The 18,623-nt window shown below is 45.3% G+C and overlaps 1 protein-coding gene across 1 annotated transcript in view; it reads right to left on the bottom strand.

Annotated features, from left to right (window-relative positions):
* The window catches only part of GLIS1 (GLIS family zinc finger 1), a 146,938-nt gene that overhangs the window by 58,849 nt on the left and 69,466 nt on the right, over positions 1-18,623 (bottom strand). Inside the window, exons 2-3 of the mRNA XM_073563633.1 lie at positions 4,825-5,002; positions 1,273-2,212 (exon numbers count right to left, since the gene is read on the bottom strand). Of these exons, the coding sequence (XP_073419734.1) occupies positions 1,273-2,212; positions 4,825-5,002 (1,118 nt within the window). The remainder of the gene's footprint in view (positions 1-1,272; positions 2,213-4,824; positions 5,003-18,623) is intronic.

Here is an 18,623-nt window from a genome sequence, read left to right as displayed (position 1 = left end):
AGTTGGGCTGCCAGGGACTTTGTAGTGTTGTAGAGTTGAAGAGGGGGATGACTCATGTAGGAAAAATTGACCTCCTGTTTCTATATGAAACTTAGACAGATTCAGCTAGTCCATTTTTAATCCCATGATGTCATAGACCTAATGGAAAAAGATAAGAATTAACTGGATAGAGAGGCAAAATGAGCAATTGTAAGCACACAGTGGTATATAATATGGTTATTGCAATATATTAAGAGTATAAAAACTTTGATAGGAGGAGTGATTATTTAATGAACCAGGAACATCTGACAAGTGGTGTGTGCCTTGCCACAAATGTCCATCGGGGACGGGAGTAAGATTTCTGGCGTAAAGATGTTGATGGTCTGTGATATTTGTGCAAGATATCCATTTAAAGAAAATCAGGTTAGTAACAGTGCTAATGCAGCAAACTGAATATTTGTGCTCTGGGTGAAGGAATATCTCCTTGTTCTCTGAAGCTTAAGGATTGATGACAGTTTTTGGAAATTTCAGCCTTTCATGATCGCTGATAAATGTGACTCGATGTACTTCTGCGCATGCAACCGTACAAGCTGCTCCTTGTTGCATGCCACATAGTGTACAGCCTCTGCCTCAGATCTCCGACTATCTTTCCAAGGTGACCCAATAAATTCTAGCTGCTATTCAATAGCAGTGGAGAAAAAACAGCACTAAATCACATTTCCAGCGTTCTAGATCTAGACTCATCTTTTTGTGTATGTGTCTTAAGTTACAAACAGCTATAACAATTTAATTTTGAATCTGTTTTTCAGTCTTTTACACTTTTTAAGACATTTTTCTTTCCTTGCAGTTGTAGGGATTTGAAGTACATGTAAACTTTTGTAAACAGCCAAGGGAAGTTTAAAAAATGAGGAGCGGAGTTTTCTTCCAGTGATAGACTGTAAGGAATGAATATGGCTGTCAGTATCAGGGAAGCCGGCACAGCACAGACTCTGCATTATTGCAAAGTTTTATGTTAAAATTGGAAACACCTTGAACAGTCAGGAACGAGGTGACTGGGATGACTAGTCAAGGGGGAAGGTGCCCATCGGCTTCTCCCTGCTCAGGTCTCTTCCTATGTGTGCATAAGGAGAGACCCATCAGTCAGGCAGAGCCAAGCAAAAAGAAGCCGGCGGGGATGATTCTATGATGATTCTATAACTCTATGATTCTGTATCTACACATATGATCATGCTAAAAGGCAGAGATTCATTTTATGGTAACTCTAACCATGATTGTAAGAAGATAAGAACTCACCATACACTTATTTGGCTTTTCCCCAGAGTGCACCCTCATATGGATGAGCAGTTTATACCGGGCATTGAAAGGCTTAAAACGTCTTGTACAACCAGCCCAGAAACAGGTGAAATCCTCCCCCATGCGCTGGTCAATGTGCGTCTTCTCAATGTGTCTTACTAATTCCTCCTGCTGATCATAAAAGGCGCTACAATCTATCCAGCGGCACAGCTGTCTCCTCTCTGTGCCAAGATCGTCCCGTTCATCGGTTGAAATTGTCTTTGGCGGCATGGGAAGCGTAAGATGAAGGGGAGAGAGAAGTCCTTGCGGATAGTTGTCTTCTGGTTCTTGCTTCAGAAAGTTGAGCTTACTACAGTCATTAGGAATGGTGTTTAGAAATAGATTGGCACTGCCCTCTGAACAGGGCACATTCACTTGCTCGGGAGATTTCATTTCATACCCTCCGGCACTTGGAAGCAGGCACTGAGCAGAAGAAGGCAATGTACAAACACCCTCAGGTTGGGATGCCTTTGGTGGGCTACAATTAGGGACACCCCCGGAATTAAATTGTGTACGAGGAGGAGAAATGCACATCCCATTCACGCAAGGTGCCAATGATGTGTGAGAGGAGTGAATAATTCCCACTATTTCAACGCTATCAGTGGAACATCCTCGTCTTCCACCAGACTGGTGCTGGGCAGAGGTAGAATTGCTACTGGCTGTCAATGAGCTTGGGAAAGTGCTGTGTGTGGCGTCTAAAAAGTATGATGACAGACACTGTTTCAATCCATTGTGTGTCACTGCTGTGTCAGGAAGCAGAGATGCTCTTAACTCTGAGATGCCCGAGTGCCGGGATCCTGCCGATAGGTGGGAGAAGTCACAGGAGCCCTCTTGTTTGATTCGACTGGCAGAGCGCGCCCCATTCAGGCAAAAAGATATAGATGTGCAATAACGGGAAGTCCTGCAGGGAAAGAAGGAACAAAGACACTGAACCTAAGTATAACCAAATTGTTTTCTCAAATCCTCAATTTTCTGACCGCACCTTACACAGCCGACATTTCTTACCTTCAAGAAAACCATTATTTATCTTTGATGCTGCAGGTCACCCAATTCTCAATATGATTATTTACGATATAGAGCCAAGACCCATGCAAAATGTCTGGGTCAATGGGTCAATTTTGATAAGTCCTTCTTTGGTCTTCAGACAATCATAATGTAGTCATATTCTGACTACGGGTCTCATGACCTGAACTGACAGCCTCATGTATATCGCAAAGTGTAGCCAAGTTACAGTCATTAAAATGCAGCCAAACTACACATTAAAATGCGGCCTACTACATTCATTAATATACTGCCATACTACAGTCATTAAAATGCTGCCATAGTACAGTCATTAATATACTGCCATACTACAGTCATTAAAATGCTGCCATAGTACAGTCATTAAAATGCTGCCATACTACAGTCATTAAAATGCTGCCATACTACAGTCATTAATATACTGCCATACTGCAGTCATTAATATACTGCCATACTACAGTCATTAAAATGTTGCCATACTACAGTAATTAATATATTGCCATACTACAGTCATAATACTGCCATACTACAGTCATAATACTGCCTTACTACAGTCATAATACTGCCATACTACAGTCATTAATATACTGCCATACTATAGTCATTAAAATGTTGCCATACTACAGTAATTAATATATTGCCATACTACAGTCATAATACTGCCATACTACAGTCATAATACTGCCTTACTACAGTCATAATGCTGCCATACTACAGTCATTAATATACTGCCATACTACAGTCATTAAAATGTTGCCATACTACAGTAATTAATATATTGCCATACTACAGTCATAATACTGCCATACTACAGTCATAATACTGCCTTACTACAGTCATAATACTGCCATACTACAGTCATTAATATACTGCCATACTACAGTCATAATACTGCCTTACTACAGTCATTAATATACTGCCATACTACAGTCATAATACTGCCATACTACAGTCATAATACTGCCATACTACAGTCATTAATATACTGCCATTCTACAGTCATAATACTGCCATACTACAGTCATAATACTGCCATACTACAGTCATTAATATACTGCCATTCTACAGTCATTAAAATGCATCCGTGTGATATCAACTCTTGAAAGCATTCTTCCAAAAATAAAGGATCATGTGGTTGTTCAAAACTTTCTTGATAAAAAAGTTCATCTAAATTTAGTGCTACTGATCAAAGCTGCAACATTTCATCAATTTTCCCTAATATCCTGATACTGTATATCCATCCATATTCTCGTCATTGACCCTCATAAGAGTCTTTGCCTCTACCCATCAAACTTCTTAATGAGTAACTAAACTTTTTTATATGTAATATTGTCCAGCATGGGAAGCAATAACATTTAGCAAATCACTTTATAAGGGAATTTATCTTCATTTCTGTAAAAATAATTCCATGTTAGTGGCTACTGAACCCCAGCTTTTCCCCTGTCTATCTACCTGCCTTTAGCTGTACTGATTATCAGAATGTCCCCATGTGGAGTACAGATGATAGCAGTGAAAGGATCAGCACTGTCTCCTCCTCCCCTGAGTGTCACGTTGATAAAAACCATTTTAATGGAGTAGTGTATCCCCAAAGTTAGTGAGACACAGGTGCTGAGCTGATCACTTCACTGCCATCATCTGTACTCCAGTTCTAATATCAATGCAGGCAAATAGAGTGGGGAAAATCAGGGGTTTGGAAGCAAATTGCAGACATTTTTTTTTATAGAAATGAACAACAAATTGCTTAATAAAGTGAGTTCCAAGTTTAATAACTTTTCTCCCATGACTCTCCTCATACAATATATCTGTTCAGTGAATGTTTACATATAAATATTTAACTGTAACTTTCAATTGATATCTGTCCAGCATAAACTTTTATATAAAAGCAGAAAACATCGCCTTACCTTGATCACCCCACCAGGAGTACATCGCATGATACTCTCCTCTACAGTATGTAACACACTATGTCTCCCTTCAATATCGCACCACTCAATGCTACAGTCTAGATGGATCCATGGTGAACTACATTGTGTAGATTAAGCCTTTGATGTACAACCAGATTGGTGAGATTATGAGAGGACCACGTAACACGGACAATGAACCTGTTCCTGTGTAATGTGTCTCTTCGTCCTGGGAAAAACATTAGGGATGAGATGGAGAGAAGGGTCGGATTTCTGATGTATGAGCATCTCTCATCCCTTCATTATGGGAAGTACAATATGGTAACAAGTATCCGACCTGACCCTTAACCTGTGCTTTATACTCTCCCTCCTAATTACTATTGTCTTATAATTGCCCTCACTGACAGAAGATGAGACGACATAATTACGGTACTCTCGTTTTTTTTTTATTCTTAGATAACAAGCTATGACATCTAATCTGAATGATACATCAATGCCAAGACCACATACTGTATAGTGTATCCCACTACGTGGTCATTTGTTTGACATTATCCTATTATTACAGATCTCTCGGTAGAGCACATACATTCATTACCTGGTATTTGTGTACTCGGCATCAGCCGCAGTCTCGTAATAACCCATGAGCTCATCAGAAGATGCCGGATTCCTGACATGGCCACGGAAAGTGTCTCTGTCTTCAAAGATCGTGCTGGTCATCCCTTCGATTCCTAGCAAGCTCTTCTTCAGATTATACTGAGCAAATCCTCCATTCACTGCAACAGAATAAGGATACTGTTGAGCCCAAAATCATTGCTTTATGGTCAACCAAGCCAACATTGTAATCATAACTCACAATTAAAAAAATAGAATACATTGTTGCTATTCGACCTAATGCAATAAGGTTGTGTTCACACATCTGTTTTTATTAGTTTTTTTTTATGGAAAATGGAAAGAAAATGTTCAGTTACAGGACCCATTTGTTTTACTCTTCCTGATATGTCACAATATGTGGCCTGAAAAGAACTTATCACTTGCCATAAACTTTCTGCTGTTCTCCCGAATCTGGTCCTGTTTTTGTTTTGTTCCTGTCACGCTCACCGCCGGCTCCACGCTCGCCGCTCCCGCCGCGTCCTCGGCTCCTGCTGCCGCCTCTCCCCGCGCTGGGTGCGCCCGCCGCCTCCGGCGTGCTCCCGTGGCGGGCGCGCGCTCACCTGCACGCCTGTCCTCCACCCCGCGCTCTGTCCCGGCATTCGGCCCGGGGCGCATGCGCACCCTGCGCTCCAGGTCCCACTACAGGCCTAGCCAGGCCTTCTCCCCGCCCTCCTGACCCTGCTGACCTGACCCGGAGACTCCTGCCTCTATAAGAGGCAGCCTCTTCCTCCAGCTCACCGCCTGATCGTCACTTCCTCTCTCTGTGACTCTGGCTCCAGCCTGCCTGCCTTTTTCCCTGCTGCTCTTACCCTTTCCTCGTCCTCCCTGTCTAACCGTTCCTTGTGTTCCTCCCAGTGCCCGCCATCTCGTCTCCGTGTTCAGCCTGTGCCCTGCGTCTGACCCGTGTCTTGCCGTTCCAGCCTTGCCTGCCTGTATCCTTCAGCCTCCGTTCCTGGCCTCCAGTCCTGCCGGTTCCAGTCCAGCTCATCCTTCCGCCTGCCCGCTGCACCCTCTACTGTGCACCTCCGTCCTCGGGTACCAGCTGCCGTGGTGAGTAGTTTCCCCTGGGCCTGTCCCAAACGCTCCCTGTATAGGGGGTGGTCCACCTGGTCCGCTCGCCCAGGGGAGGTTCGCTTGCCGCGGTCCAGTGGGTTCACCCTTGGGAATCCTTACAGAACGATCAGGCCATGGACCCCGCTGGTACTTCTACCCCGACCCAAAAGGAACTTCTGTTCCTGCGGGAAAATCAAGCGAGGATCATGTCGTTCCTCAAATCCATGGAGTCTCGTCTCTCGTCACTACAGGCCTCGGATCCAGGGAGTACCACCCAGATCGCCGGCCTCCAACAGGAGCTAGCCCAGCAGCGCGACACTCAGGCTCATATCCTGAACTACATGGCCTCGGTGGACAACCGCCTGCTGGCCCTCCAAACCGCGGCCGCAGCCCCGGCACAGCCTGCGGTTCCGCTCCCCTCCCCTCGGCTGGCTAAACCCCCGCGTTATAGTGGCGACCCCAAGATGTGTAGAGGGTTTTTAAATCAATGCCAGTTACATTTTGAGTTGCTGCCACATCAGTACCCCACTGACCGTGCCAAGGTGGCCTTCATTGTGTCCCACTTAGAAGGAGAGGCTCTAGCGTGGGTTAACCCCCTCTGGGAGAAAGACGATCCCGTGGTCACTCAACTCTCCTTTTTTCTAGACACCTTTCGTAAGGTGTTTGATGAACCCGGTCGCCTTGCCTCCGCTACCGAGGCACTATTCAATCTGCATCAGGGCACGCTTTCAGTAGGTCAGTACGCCATTCGGTTTCGCACCCTGTCCTCAGAGTTGGGTTGGAACAATGAGGCCTTGGTGGGAGCCTTTTGGTGGGGCCTTTCGGGGCGGATCAAGGACGAGCTGGCGGGGCGGGATACCCCCACCTCCTTGGAGGATTTAATCTCTTTGGCCACCCGCATCGACCTCCGCTTTCAAGAACGTTCCCGAGAGCTCGCTAGGGACAGGAGACCTCTCCGCGCTCCTCCGGCCGCTCGGAGTCCACCTCGAGCCCGCTCGACTCCAGCCTCCATGCTCCCGCTACCGGAACCCATGCAAGTGGATCGCCTCAAACCGGTGGAGGAGCGTCGGAGAGAGAGGGTCGAACAGGGGCTCTGTTTCTACTGTGGGAGTGCGTCCCACTTTCTTCGTGCCTGCCCCACTCGTCCGGGAAACGCCTCCGCCTAGGACAGGTAAGAGAGGTCTTCCTAGGTAATTTTGACTCCTCTCTACCCTTGACCCTATCTGTCCTTTTGCACCTGGATTCTAAACGTTTTTCAGAATGGGCCTATATAGATTCTGGGGCGGCCGGTAACTTCATCCAACTTGAGGCGGTTAGGAGACTTGGAATTCCTGTCAGATCCCTGGAGACCCCTCGGCAGATTGCTTCGGTCGACGGTCAACCCCTGCGGGAGTCCGTTACTCAGGTTACCGAAGAGGTGGAGCTTCAGGTCGGAGCCTTACACCGGGAGAAGATAGTATTCTATGTGCTACCTTCTTTGTCCCATGCCATCCTTCTGGGACTTCCCTGGCTAAGGACCCACAAGCCTATCCTGGATTGGCGCTCTGGTGACGTTCTGCGATGGGGTCGACTTTGTCAAGATAAGTGCTTACTCCCTGTACAGCCGCCGAAATTTCCACGTCCTATGTCGATGTCTACCGAATTACCCTCCGCCTACTGGGCCTTTTTGGATGTCTTCGACAAGAAAGAAGCAGAGGTCCTGCCTCCGCATCGTCCATATGACTGCCCCATCGATCTGCTCCCCGGTTCTACGCCGCCTCGTGGTCGCATCTACCCGCTGTCTCCCTCCGAGACCCAGCCCATGTCCGAATACGTTCAGGAAAACTTGGCCAAAGGCTTTATTCGTAAGTCTTCCTCTCCTGCAGGCGCTGGGTTCTTTTTTGTCAAAAAGAAGGACGGGTCCCTGCGTCCCTGTATTGATTATAGAGGGCTCAACGTTATCACCATCAAGAATAAATATCCTCTGCCCCTCATCCCGGAGTTATTTGACCGTCTACGGGGTGCACGGATCTTCACTAAATTGGATCTTCGAGGGGCCTACAATCTGGTCCGGATCCGCTCCGGTGACGAATGGAAGACCGCCTTCAACACTCGTGACGGCCTTTATGAATACCTCGTCATGCCCTTCGGCCTATGCAATGCCCCCGCAGTGTTCCAAGAATTTGTCAATGATATTTTCCGAGATCTTCTTTACTCCTGCGTGGTGGTTTACTTGGACGACATTCTGGTGTTTTCTCCTGATTTGTCCACACATCGAAAAGACGTGCGTCAAGTTTTACTTCGGTTGAGAACACATCGTCTCTACGCCAAGCTGGAAAAATGCGCCTTCGAACAGTCGTCTCTGCCGTTCTTGGGTTATATCATTTCCGATTCTGGCTTGCGCATGGATCCGGGAAAAGTGTCTGCGGTACTCAACTGGCCGCGTCCTCAGGGAATTAAGGCTATCCAACGGTTCCTGGGTTTCGCCAACTATTACCGGCAGTTTATTCCGCACTTTTCCTCTCTGACTGCTCCCATCTCTGCTCTGATCCGAAAGGGAGCCGATCCTCACCACTGGCCTCCTGAGGCCGAGAACGCCTTCCGAACCTTGAGGCAAGCCTTTGCCACAGCCCCGGTGCTACATCGTCCAGAGGCGAACAAACCATTCACCCTAGAGGTAGACGCTTCTGCCACCGGAGCCGGTGCGGTTCTCTCCCAGAGATCTCCTTCCGGTCGCTTGGTGTCCTGCGGCTTCTTCTCCAAGACTTTCTCCCCTGCGGAGAGAAACTATACCATCGGGGACAGAGAGCTGCTTGCCATTAAGTTAGCCTTGGAAGAGTGGCGGCATCTTCTGGAAGGAGCGGTACACCCACTCCACATCTTCACCGACCACAAGAATCTAGCCTACATTCAATCAGCACAAAGGCTTAATCCCCGGCAGGCCCGATGGTCATTATTCTTTAACCGGTTCGACTTTGAGCTCCATTTCCGTCCGGGTGAAAAGAATCTCAAAGCGGATGCCCTGTCTCGATCCTTTCTGGTCACCGACAACGAGGAGGAGCTTTCACACATTGTGGAGCCAAGCAAGCTCATCGTAGTCGCGCCTGTTAACCTGACTTCCGTGCCCCCTGGCAAGACTTTTGTCCAAGATGATGACAGGAGGCGAGTTCTACATTGGGGTCATGCTACCAAGTTAGCGGGTCATGCCGGCCTCAAGAAGACATTCTCCCTCATCTCTCGTTTTTATTGGTGGCCTTCTTTGTCTCAAGATGTCCGAAGTTTCATCCTCTCCTGCCCATCGTGTGCCAAGAACAAGGTCCCACGTCAGCCACCCTCCGGTTTTCTGCATCCACTTCCGGTTCCCTCGGCTCCGTGGCAGCATATCGCGATGGATTTTATTACGGATCTACCGCGTTCCTCAGGTCACACGGTCATTCTGGTGGTCGTGGACCGCTTCTCCAAGATGGCCCACTTCATCCCTCTGCCCGGTCTTCCTTCCGCTCCTGACCTGGCGAGAATTTTTATATCTCATGTCTTCCGGATTCATGGCTTCCCCAAGCACATTGTCTCGGACAGAGGGGTTCAGTTTACCTCGCGTTTCTGGAGGGCTCTATGTAAGCTGATGGAGGTAACGTTGGACTTTTCCTCTGCTTATCACCCTCAGTCCAACGGTCAAGCGGAACGCACGAACCAGATCCTCGTAGCATACCTCCGACATTTTTCCAACGGCCATCAAGACAATTGGTCCAACTTGCTTCCTTGGGCGGAATTCGCTTTCAACAACCATACCAGCGAATCCTCCGCCAAGTCGCCTTTCTTTACGGTCTACGGTCAACATCCTGGTATACCTCTGCCGGTACTCCCGACCTCGGGTGTGCCGGCGGCCGATCTTCTGACCAAGGAGTTCTCCAGGGTCTGGCAGGAGACCAAAACCGCACTTAAGCGAGCACGAGACGGGTTCAAGAAGCACGCCGATAAGAAACGCCTAGATTCTCCGCTGTACCACCCTGGGGATAAAGTTTGGCTATCCTCAAAATTTGTTAGTCTCAAAATTCCCTCCTACAAACTGGGTCCCCGCTACATCGGTCCCTTTGAGGTTCTAGCCCGTATCAATGACGTTGCCTACAAGCTAAAACTCCCCGCTTCACTGCGGATTCCTAATTCGTTTCACGTTTCCCTCTTAAAACCGGTCATACTCAACCAGTTTCATGCTTCTACTGGCAGCGCTCCCGCGCCCGTTTCCGCACAGGATGTCTTTGAGGTTAAGGAAATTCTTGCTATGAAACGATCTAGAGGTAAAACTTTCTTTTTAATTGACTGGAAAGGTTTTGGCCCTGAGGAGAGATCCTGGGAACCCCGGGAGAACATTCAAGCTCCCCAGATTTTAGCTAAGTTTCTTTCCGGCCGTGGGAAGAGGGGGCGTAAAAGGGGGGGTACTGTCACGCTCACCGCCGGCTCCACGCTCGCCGCTCCCGCCGCGTCCTCGGCTCCTGCTGCCACCTCTCCCCGCGCTGGGTGCGCCCGCCGCCTCCGGCGTGCTCCCGTGGCGGGCGCGCGCTCACCTGCACGCCTGTCCTCCACCCCGCGCTCTGTCCCGGCATTCGGCCCGGGGCGCATGCGCACCCTGCGCTCCAGGTCCCACTACAGGCCTAGCCAGGCCTTCTCCCCGCCCTCCTGACCCTGCTGACCTGACCCGGAGACTCCTGCCTCTATAAGAGGCAGCCTCTTCCTCCAGCTCACCGCCTGATCGTCACTTCCTCTCTCTGTGACTCTGGCTCCAGCCTGCCTGCCTTTTTCCCTGCTGCTCTTACCCTTTCCTCGTCCTCCCTGTCTAACCGTTCCTTGTGTTCCTCCCAGTGCCCGCCATCTCGTCTCCGTGTTCAGCCTGTGCCCTGCGTCTGACCCGTGTCTTGCCGTTCCAGCCTTGCCTGCCTGTATCCTTCAGCCTCCGTTCCTGGCCTCCAGTCCTGCCGGTTCCAGTCCAGCTCATCCTTCCGCCTGCCCGCTGCACCCTCTACTGTGCACCTCCGTCCTCGGGTACCAGCTGCCGTGGTGAGTAGTTTCCCCTGGGCCTGTCCCAAACGCTCCCTGTATAGGGGGTGGTCCACCTGGTCCGCTCGCCCAGGGGAGGTTCGCTTGCCGCGGTCCAGTGGGTTCACCCTTGGGAATCCTTACAGTTCCTTTGTCTCTCCTTCCTGAGATATGGTCTTCTCTATATTTAAGTTGTTGTTTTTTTAGCCGAGTGGGTATGCTCATCAACTCTTCCCTCTGGGTGTATTCTTAATCACCACGCCCAGTTGGCCAAAGAGACAACATTTTCATACAGGGAAGACAGATCCATGTCTCAGGAACAGAGAAGCACAGATGAAAAGAGAAACTATTCTAGAGTCAGAAGAACAGCAGCATTTACACCAGATAAAAGAAATTTTTTTTTATTGCAAGTGACAGGTCAGCTCTAATAGGGTAAAAGGATTTTTGCTTTTAATACTAAAGCATCCCAAGTATGGATTCCAAACACACATCTCTACATGTTGAGAATATGCTACATTACATATTGTATGCGTTACATCATAATCATGCCCCAAAAGTGCTAAAGCTTCACAGACTCATATGAGACTCATATGAGTGTCATGAGTTTTTTAGTAGGATCTGGCAGGAGATAGATAATGTCACGCAGTGCTTTGGGACTGTGGGCGCTAACCAGGCCGCTAGAATTAAGGGTACCCTAGCCTATCCCTGTCCCGTGGATTACTCGTGAAGGTGGAGATGCTGGGTCAAGTCCTGATATGCCCCCCCCCAGGGAGTTGGGAAGCTGAAGTGTATAGGATAACACTAACCAGACAAACAAGGGAAGATGGGCAGAGATAAATGAAAATAACAATCATACAAAATACACTCACCAAACTACAAAGTGGAACATAGGAGAGTTACAGTAAGGAGAAACCAAGTAGGAGAGGATGAGGATGTGCACTCAAGCAAACTTCCCAGCAACAATCTTCTGAACAAATCTCCAAACACCAACTCCAACCATGAACTATACCTCCAAGTCCGAATCAGGCAGTAAGAATTAACACTGGCAATTCCTAAGTGTCAGAGGGGAGTGTCCAACACTGAACAGCTGAGACAATCCAGGTAGGAAAGCTCCAGGGGCTTCAACTTAATAGATTAACTCTTGCCAGTAAGGAAAAAACCTAGACTGTTTAATAAGATGGTGAAGTACTTCTAACCAGTGTAGGAGTTTGTGATAGCAGACACCACTGTTTTCTGGCTCCTCTCTGTAGCAGTATCCCCTTGACACATAAATACTGACTTTTACTTGCAAAACTCTGCTGGAGAAGACTATTCATCTTACTGATATGATGACAGGGCATGGATCAAAGAATAATACAGTGATGAGCGGCAATGTATTCCTGGCTTGAGGACTAGCGGTTCACTACTTGAGCAATCTACTGATGTAGGAAGTTCTGCCATGACGGTTGAAATATGTTTCAATAATCTGAAATCTCTCCTATAAGAACAAAGACGACAATCATAAACCTAAATATATATTAGAGGGGCTCCTGGATCCGTCCATAATGGTCTCATTGGCTTCAATGAATCGGTGTTAAGACCACCATACACAATACAATAACGTCTGCCAAACCTGCCAATATCGATGGATTCAGTCAACAGTCTAATGTGTATAGGTGCCCCCTACAGATGATGTCGGAGATGATAAAAATCCGGCATGTCCAATTTCAGTCTGTAGGCAGTTATCTGGCAGTATTATTAACATACTTGCCAGGTTTTAGAAAATGTCTTCCGGGAGACTCGAGGGTGTATTTTCTTATGCAAAAACATGCCCATTTTTCACAGATCATAGCCGCTTTACACAGCCAAAAATAATTATAGAAGAGGAAACAAAACATAGGACAGGTATTTGAGTGTCTGATCGGCAGGCTGAAAGACTGATTATGCCCTCTAAATGTGCGTCTCGCCACCGGTGCTACTTCTTAGGAGGCTTCTGCACTGCCAAGTCTTCCAGCAGTCCATATGGTCTCCCTTTTTATCGTGAAGACTTCCCGGAGAAGTAAGCTTGAGTATCAGGACATTGAATGGCCATGTTATCTGGGCATTATATATTAGGGTGCTGACCCTAATCTTAAGTCCACAACAGAAATGTCTTGAAATAAATAGCCTTTATATATTATAGCTGCAACATAATCTTGAAGGGCATCCATCACTCCCAAAATACAATTTAAACTAAACTCACAGTCATTTAGCCCTATAAAAATTACAACTGTATAAATGTATCCCTCCATAATGAAAAAAAATGCTGTGCATGGGTGCTCAGTGCACCCTTGGCACGGCTGAGCAGCTTCAGTGCACCATTCTATCCCTTGTATTTGGATACCTCTGCAGTCCTTTCTGGAGATTGACAGCACTATCTTGACCCTTGCCAGTACTGTTTCAGCATAGTGGAGGGGCCACAGCATACAGGGCATTTGATGGTATGATTTTTGTAGGAGCTAAGTCCACTATATGACTACGTGGGCAGATTAAAGAGAACCTTTGACAGTACTTTATTTTGTTTATTTTAATTGAATATCTCCTCCAATTCTTCTCCTCCTCTGATTCTGGAACAGTTTTTCTTTTTCTTGTGTGCCCCTCCATTCCAAAGTTATGTCCCCCAGTACTAACAGTGCAAACTTTTGGGGGCGTGAACCACAGAACTCCTCTGTTGGGGGCGTTTACTTTTTTTCTCTGACACTGACCAATCAGAACATGGTTACGCCCACATTACACTCAGTCAGTGGAAGGGAATGTTTGCACCATTATTACTGGGGTGCGCAAGGTATAACTTTGGAAAGGAGGGGCACAGAAGAAAAACATAAACTGTTCCAGAATCAGTGGAGTAGCGACAATTGGAGGAGATACTCAGTTTAAATGTTAAAAAATCCAGTGAAACTTCGTCTTTAATATTTTTTTTGTGTGACAGACTGCCTTTATCTTCAAACTAAATACTCCCTTGATGTCTGATGACCCAGATAGTTTGGGAATAACTTATCTCACTATATAAAAACCATCACTGCTATATGAGAGGATGCTGTCATAAGTCATAACTGTCCAGAGTGAATTCATTGGTGTGCCATCTAATGTTCTCTAGATCATGTTAAGAGAATTGCATCAATCCTCCATTGCCAGGAAGACCCTCCAGTATCACAATATAAGTTTTGGCATCCTCAACAAAATTTAATGATAGCATCATCCAATTAATTTATTTTATTAATTTGGCCTAAAATTTTATATGCTTACAAAGTTGGAAATCATCCTTAGCATTGGGTGGTGGTAAGAGAAATATGAATCCTAGAGGCTCAATGTTAAAAGGAAAATCTTACTTGTCTCATTATCATTAAATAGGTATTTAGCAATGGAAAAACACCCCCTCGCCATTCCAGCCCATTCCTAAATTTACAATAATGAAGATTTAAGAACCAGAAGAATTTTGGGCAGTGGCTAGTCTTAGGCCACAAAGCAAAATCTGTTACAGGACCCCCCCTAACCTTCATGCGTGTTCAGTGTAGCACTTTACATTAAGTCATAGGTTTTACCTTTATCTACAATTTATACTGTGACTGTAACTTTTCCATCACTTAGGGTAATTAAAGGGTCGATATGGACTTTTAGAGTTACTACTCCAAATAGATGGCACTGGAGTTCTAGTCCTCTTCCTCTCTGAAAAGGCTATGATAGATCTATGATTAAAGGGATTGTCCACTACTAGGACATCCCCTTCTTAAACTAAATGTTCGGCCCCCAAAAAATAATAAAACCTATTCTCACCTCCCGCGCCGGCGCCGTTCTCGCAGTCCTGGGGCTGTAATGCAATGTTGTGACATGTGACATTGGTGTCCAATCATTGCTGGCGTCACCGTCTCCGCTTTCATACTAACTGAACATGAAAAGGAAGTCAGGGCTGCAGCTCATTCCGGACTTCCTCTTTATGTTCAGTTTGTCCAAAGGCGGAGACAGTGACGCCAGTGATGATTGGGTGCCGGGCATCACATGTCACTCCACCGCATCACAGCCCTGGGGCCGCCAGTGCCCACACCCCTGGAATGGAGCTGGCACAGGACGTATTATTTTATCTGGCCCGAACATTTAGTGTAAGAAAGGGTTGTTCTAGTAGTGGACAACCCCTTTAAGAGTTGGATCGACTCAAAACGCGTCACAAAAGCTCTGTCTATAAATTAATGGATTTGCAATAAAGATTCTTGGATTTTAACCCACCATGTGCTGGGCTCCAAACTAAAATTGATCAATATTTAATATTGAATCTCCTAAGACCAAGTACAAATATGACAAACAAAAAAGTATATTTAGGTTTTGTCGCAAATACAAAGGGAGATAAAGGAATTATACTGCATTGAAATTTGTGTCATTTTTTTTCTTATTCACATAACATAGGCATATCACAAATGATATCTGACTTCTCTGGCGGACTAGTAACGGTCAACCCAAGTTCACCAATGTGCCATAGGCACCCTCCTTACAGACAGACCAGATAATAGATTGAGGATAAAACATGAAGCTTACATTTTTAGTTTTTGCCTGAAGTTACATTTTGCTTACCAACTAATATAAAATATATTTATTAAATCAATATGTACAAAGAAACAGCTTTATGAGATGTCCTCTATTTATTACATTTTAATTAAAATATGTGGCTTCCCTACCAGGCTTTAATGCTAACAGTCTGCCAACTTTTTGATTGCAAAAACATTGTACTACTATGTGCTGTGACTGTATAACTAACTTTTTCTCGTTCCTCAGGCAGAAAATATATATATGTATATGTCTGTGTGTGTGTGTATTATTATTATTATTATTTATTTATATAGCACCATTGACTCCATGGTGTGCTGTACATGATATATATATGCACTAGCTACATATATAGAATATGTACTACAGATCATAAAATTCCGAGGAGAACTAACTTACAGTCAAATTTTCTGATATTGGCAAGTCACTGTGAAATTGCACAAGTCTACTATTTATTTCAGGCGAATCGACCCCCCCCCCAAAAAAAAAAAAAATGCCCGGCGTCAGTTCATGCAAAGCTGAAAACTCACAGAGTGGGCAAATGTCAGGTGCCCTAAAACTAAATGCAGGTATCACATAGGGTAGGGAAAGTCAACTGGGGGGACTATCACAGACAGAATAACAGTATAAAAGATGAGAGCCGGCCAGGCAGCGCCATTTTCTGCTTTTATATCATAGGAATTGGGGACAGAGCACACATCTCATTCCACATAGGGACAAAAAAAGGCCAAAAGTAGATTGTACTGCACTAGTGAAGCACATTGAAAATGGGTGTGGTAGTCAGTGTGTGAATAATAATCCAAAGATACAAGTGAGATAGAGAAGTGCTAGACTTGTGTGTCACAGGCACGGAAACCATTTTTAAAAAATACAAATCACAATCTCCAGAATCCAGAAATTGTAATCCAACCGTTTACCGCACAGACTGTGCATGTTACAAAAAAACCCTGTTAAACTGTGCATGTTGTTATAAATATTATTTATTTTGAATTTTGATTGCACACTTCTTTGTTGTAGTAGTTTAATATTAGACCTGTACACATGTAAGGTGCCTGAGTGCACGCTCTGGCACCCTACAGGAAAATCGTGTCCCAGTCCCTGTTTGCTGCTATGTGTGAGGTGCATCCCAGTTACTTGTGGCCTATAGGCCTCCACTGGCTCCAGACTTTCATCTTCCAGAACCTTCAGAGCAAACAATCCAAGGGACACTCAGTACGCTGAAATAGTCAAACATTTACTTGCCAGCTTACAGTCATTACAATGAAGCATATAGGATAGGGCCCAATGGGTTACAGTCTTTCCCACAGGTACTGGACATAACTTCAGCCCTATCTCTCTGTATGGGTAGAGCATCCCTCTTGCTTACTCCTCTAGCACAAGGAATTGTGTCCACCACAAGCAGTGCACCCAGATCCCATTACCTCCCTCCTCTGAGAGTTTGAAAGTCCATCTTTCCCTGTAGCCCAGAAGCTTAGTGCACCCATGGGCCCCGACATCTATCTCGAGGTTCCCAGGCCAACAGACGGATTTGTGCAGAAGGGTTCTTTGGCAAACCACTGCACGAATAACAGGCTCATGTTGTCCCTAGCAGCCTACTGTCTATGACCACTGCTGGCATTTCACCACACTTTCTCTAACTGACTTAACACTTCCTGAACTTGGTACTAACTCTCAGTTCCCCCTCCCTGTCTAGACTAAACTGCAGTCCCAGTGGGTTTTACTTTCACATAACGTACAATAATATAAAAGACATTTAACCACTTGGGGTGTCAGAGAGTAGAACATCATCTCCACCACTTCTACACATATTACCCAAATACTGTGGCCTGATGCATGTGCTCACTTTTGGGATGAGAAACTAGTTAGCTTTTTTTGTCCCGTTTTTTTTTTTTGGAAACTTCAAAAAGGGTGCAATTTTCGTATTTACCATATATTTTTCAATCTGTTATATAATGAACAAATTTCATTTTTCTGAATACCTGTTTTAATAACTCAACATATTAACCGTACACCCCACAACCATACTGCACTCTGTTGCCGTATCTTTGTTTCCTGGCAGGAGCCTATTTGTTTCTACTTTGCAAAATAGCATTTTAGGTTAGGTTACATTTTTGGTCAACGGGATGGGGAGAAGGACATAAATATATATATATATATATATATATACAGTATATATTCAAATTTAAAAAATGTTTAATGTTTTAAAACTTTTAAAAGTCAAATTTAACAACTGTTGTCACCACAAAAGTACTGCTGGCTGTTGCTGCAAATTGCTTTCCATGAGTGTGCCTGTCCATTGACATGGAATTACTTATGTTCTATTTTGTTGACAAGGGGGATAACTTAAAAAAATAAAAAAATTTTCAGCTAGGTTGAGGTCACTTGGTTATTAATAAGGCTGTGTTTGCACCAAAGAGCTCATAATAGTCATATTAAACCATATAGTGTTTTATATCTATTATAATGGTAATTACAGGCTTTCCAGTATTGAGATTTGTGGCAAATTCATTTGCTGCAAATCAAACGTTCTTGGAAAATTTGTCGGTGAATCTGAAGTTTCATTCGTCTATAATATACATATATATATATACCCGTGGAAGCGCTCGAGTAGCGTGAAACGGCCGTAGTCAGCCATTTGACACACTCTCCTTCACATCTCCGACGTGACATGTAATTCAGTGTCAATAAACATTCATCATTATCCCGCAGAGTGCGACCTTTTTCTCTTGGAAACTACATTCGTCTTGCTACGAGGTCAAGCACCCGGGAGTCCTGGATGTGAGCTCTCCGCCTGCTGCCAGCCACGGACCTTAGCACGGTAACAGCGGTGCCGTCCGCTTTCTTGCATTGACTTCATTTACATATATATATATATATATAATTTTTGTTTTCTTTTTGAGTGTTGATATTGTGCAACTTTCCAGTTGTACATAGTTGTACTACTGAACTCATAAAAGTTAATCGGGCATTACTGTACTTTCGTAATGCCAGCCAATTTTTTTCTGTAAGACTTTAATGGAAAGAGACAAAAAATAAATTTTGGCATGCTGTAGTGTAGAAGTATCAAACTCCATTAGCATTGACTCTATGGAGAATGATCATCGTAACAAGGAGATATCATACAGG

This window comes from Dendrobates tinctorius, unplaced genomic scaffold (assembly GCF_039654945.1).
Source record: "Dendrobates tinctorius isolate UK_male_01 unplaced genomic scaffold, ASM3965494v1 ptg000396l, whole genome shotgun sequence".
Classification (NCBI taxonomy): Eukaryota; Metazoa; Chordata; class Amphibia; order Anura; family Dendrobatidae; genus Dendrobates; species Dendrobates tinctorius.
Note: the sequence above shows the minus strand (reverse complement) of the source record. Positions and strands in the feature narration are given on the sequence as shown.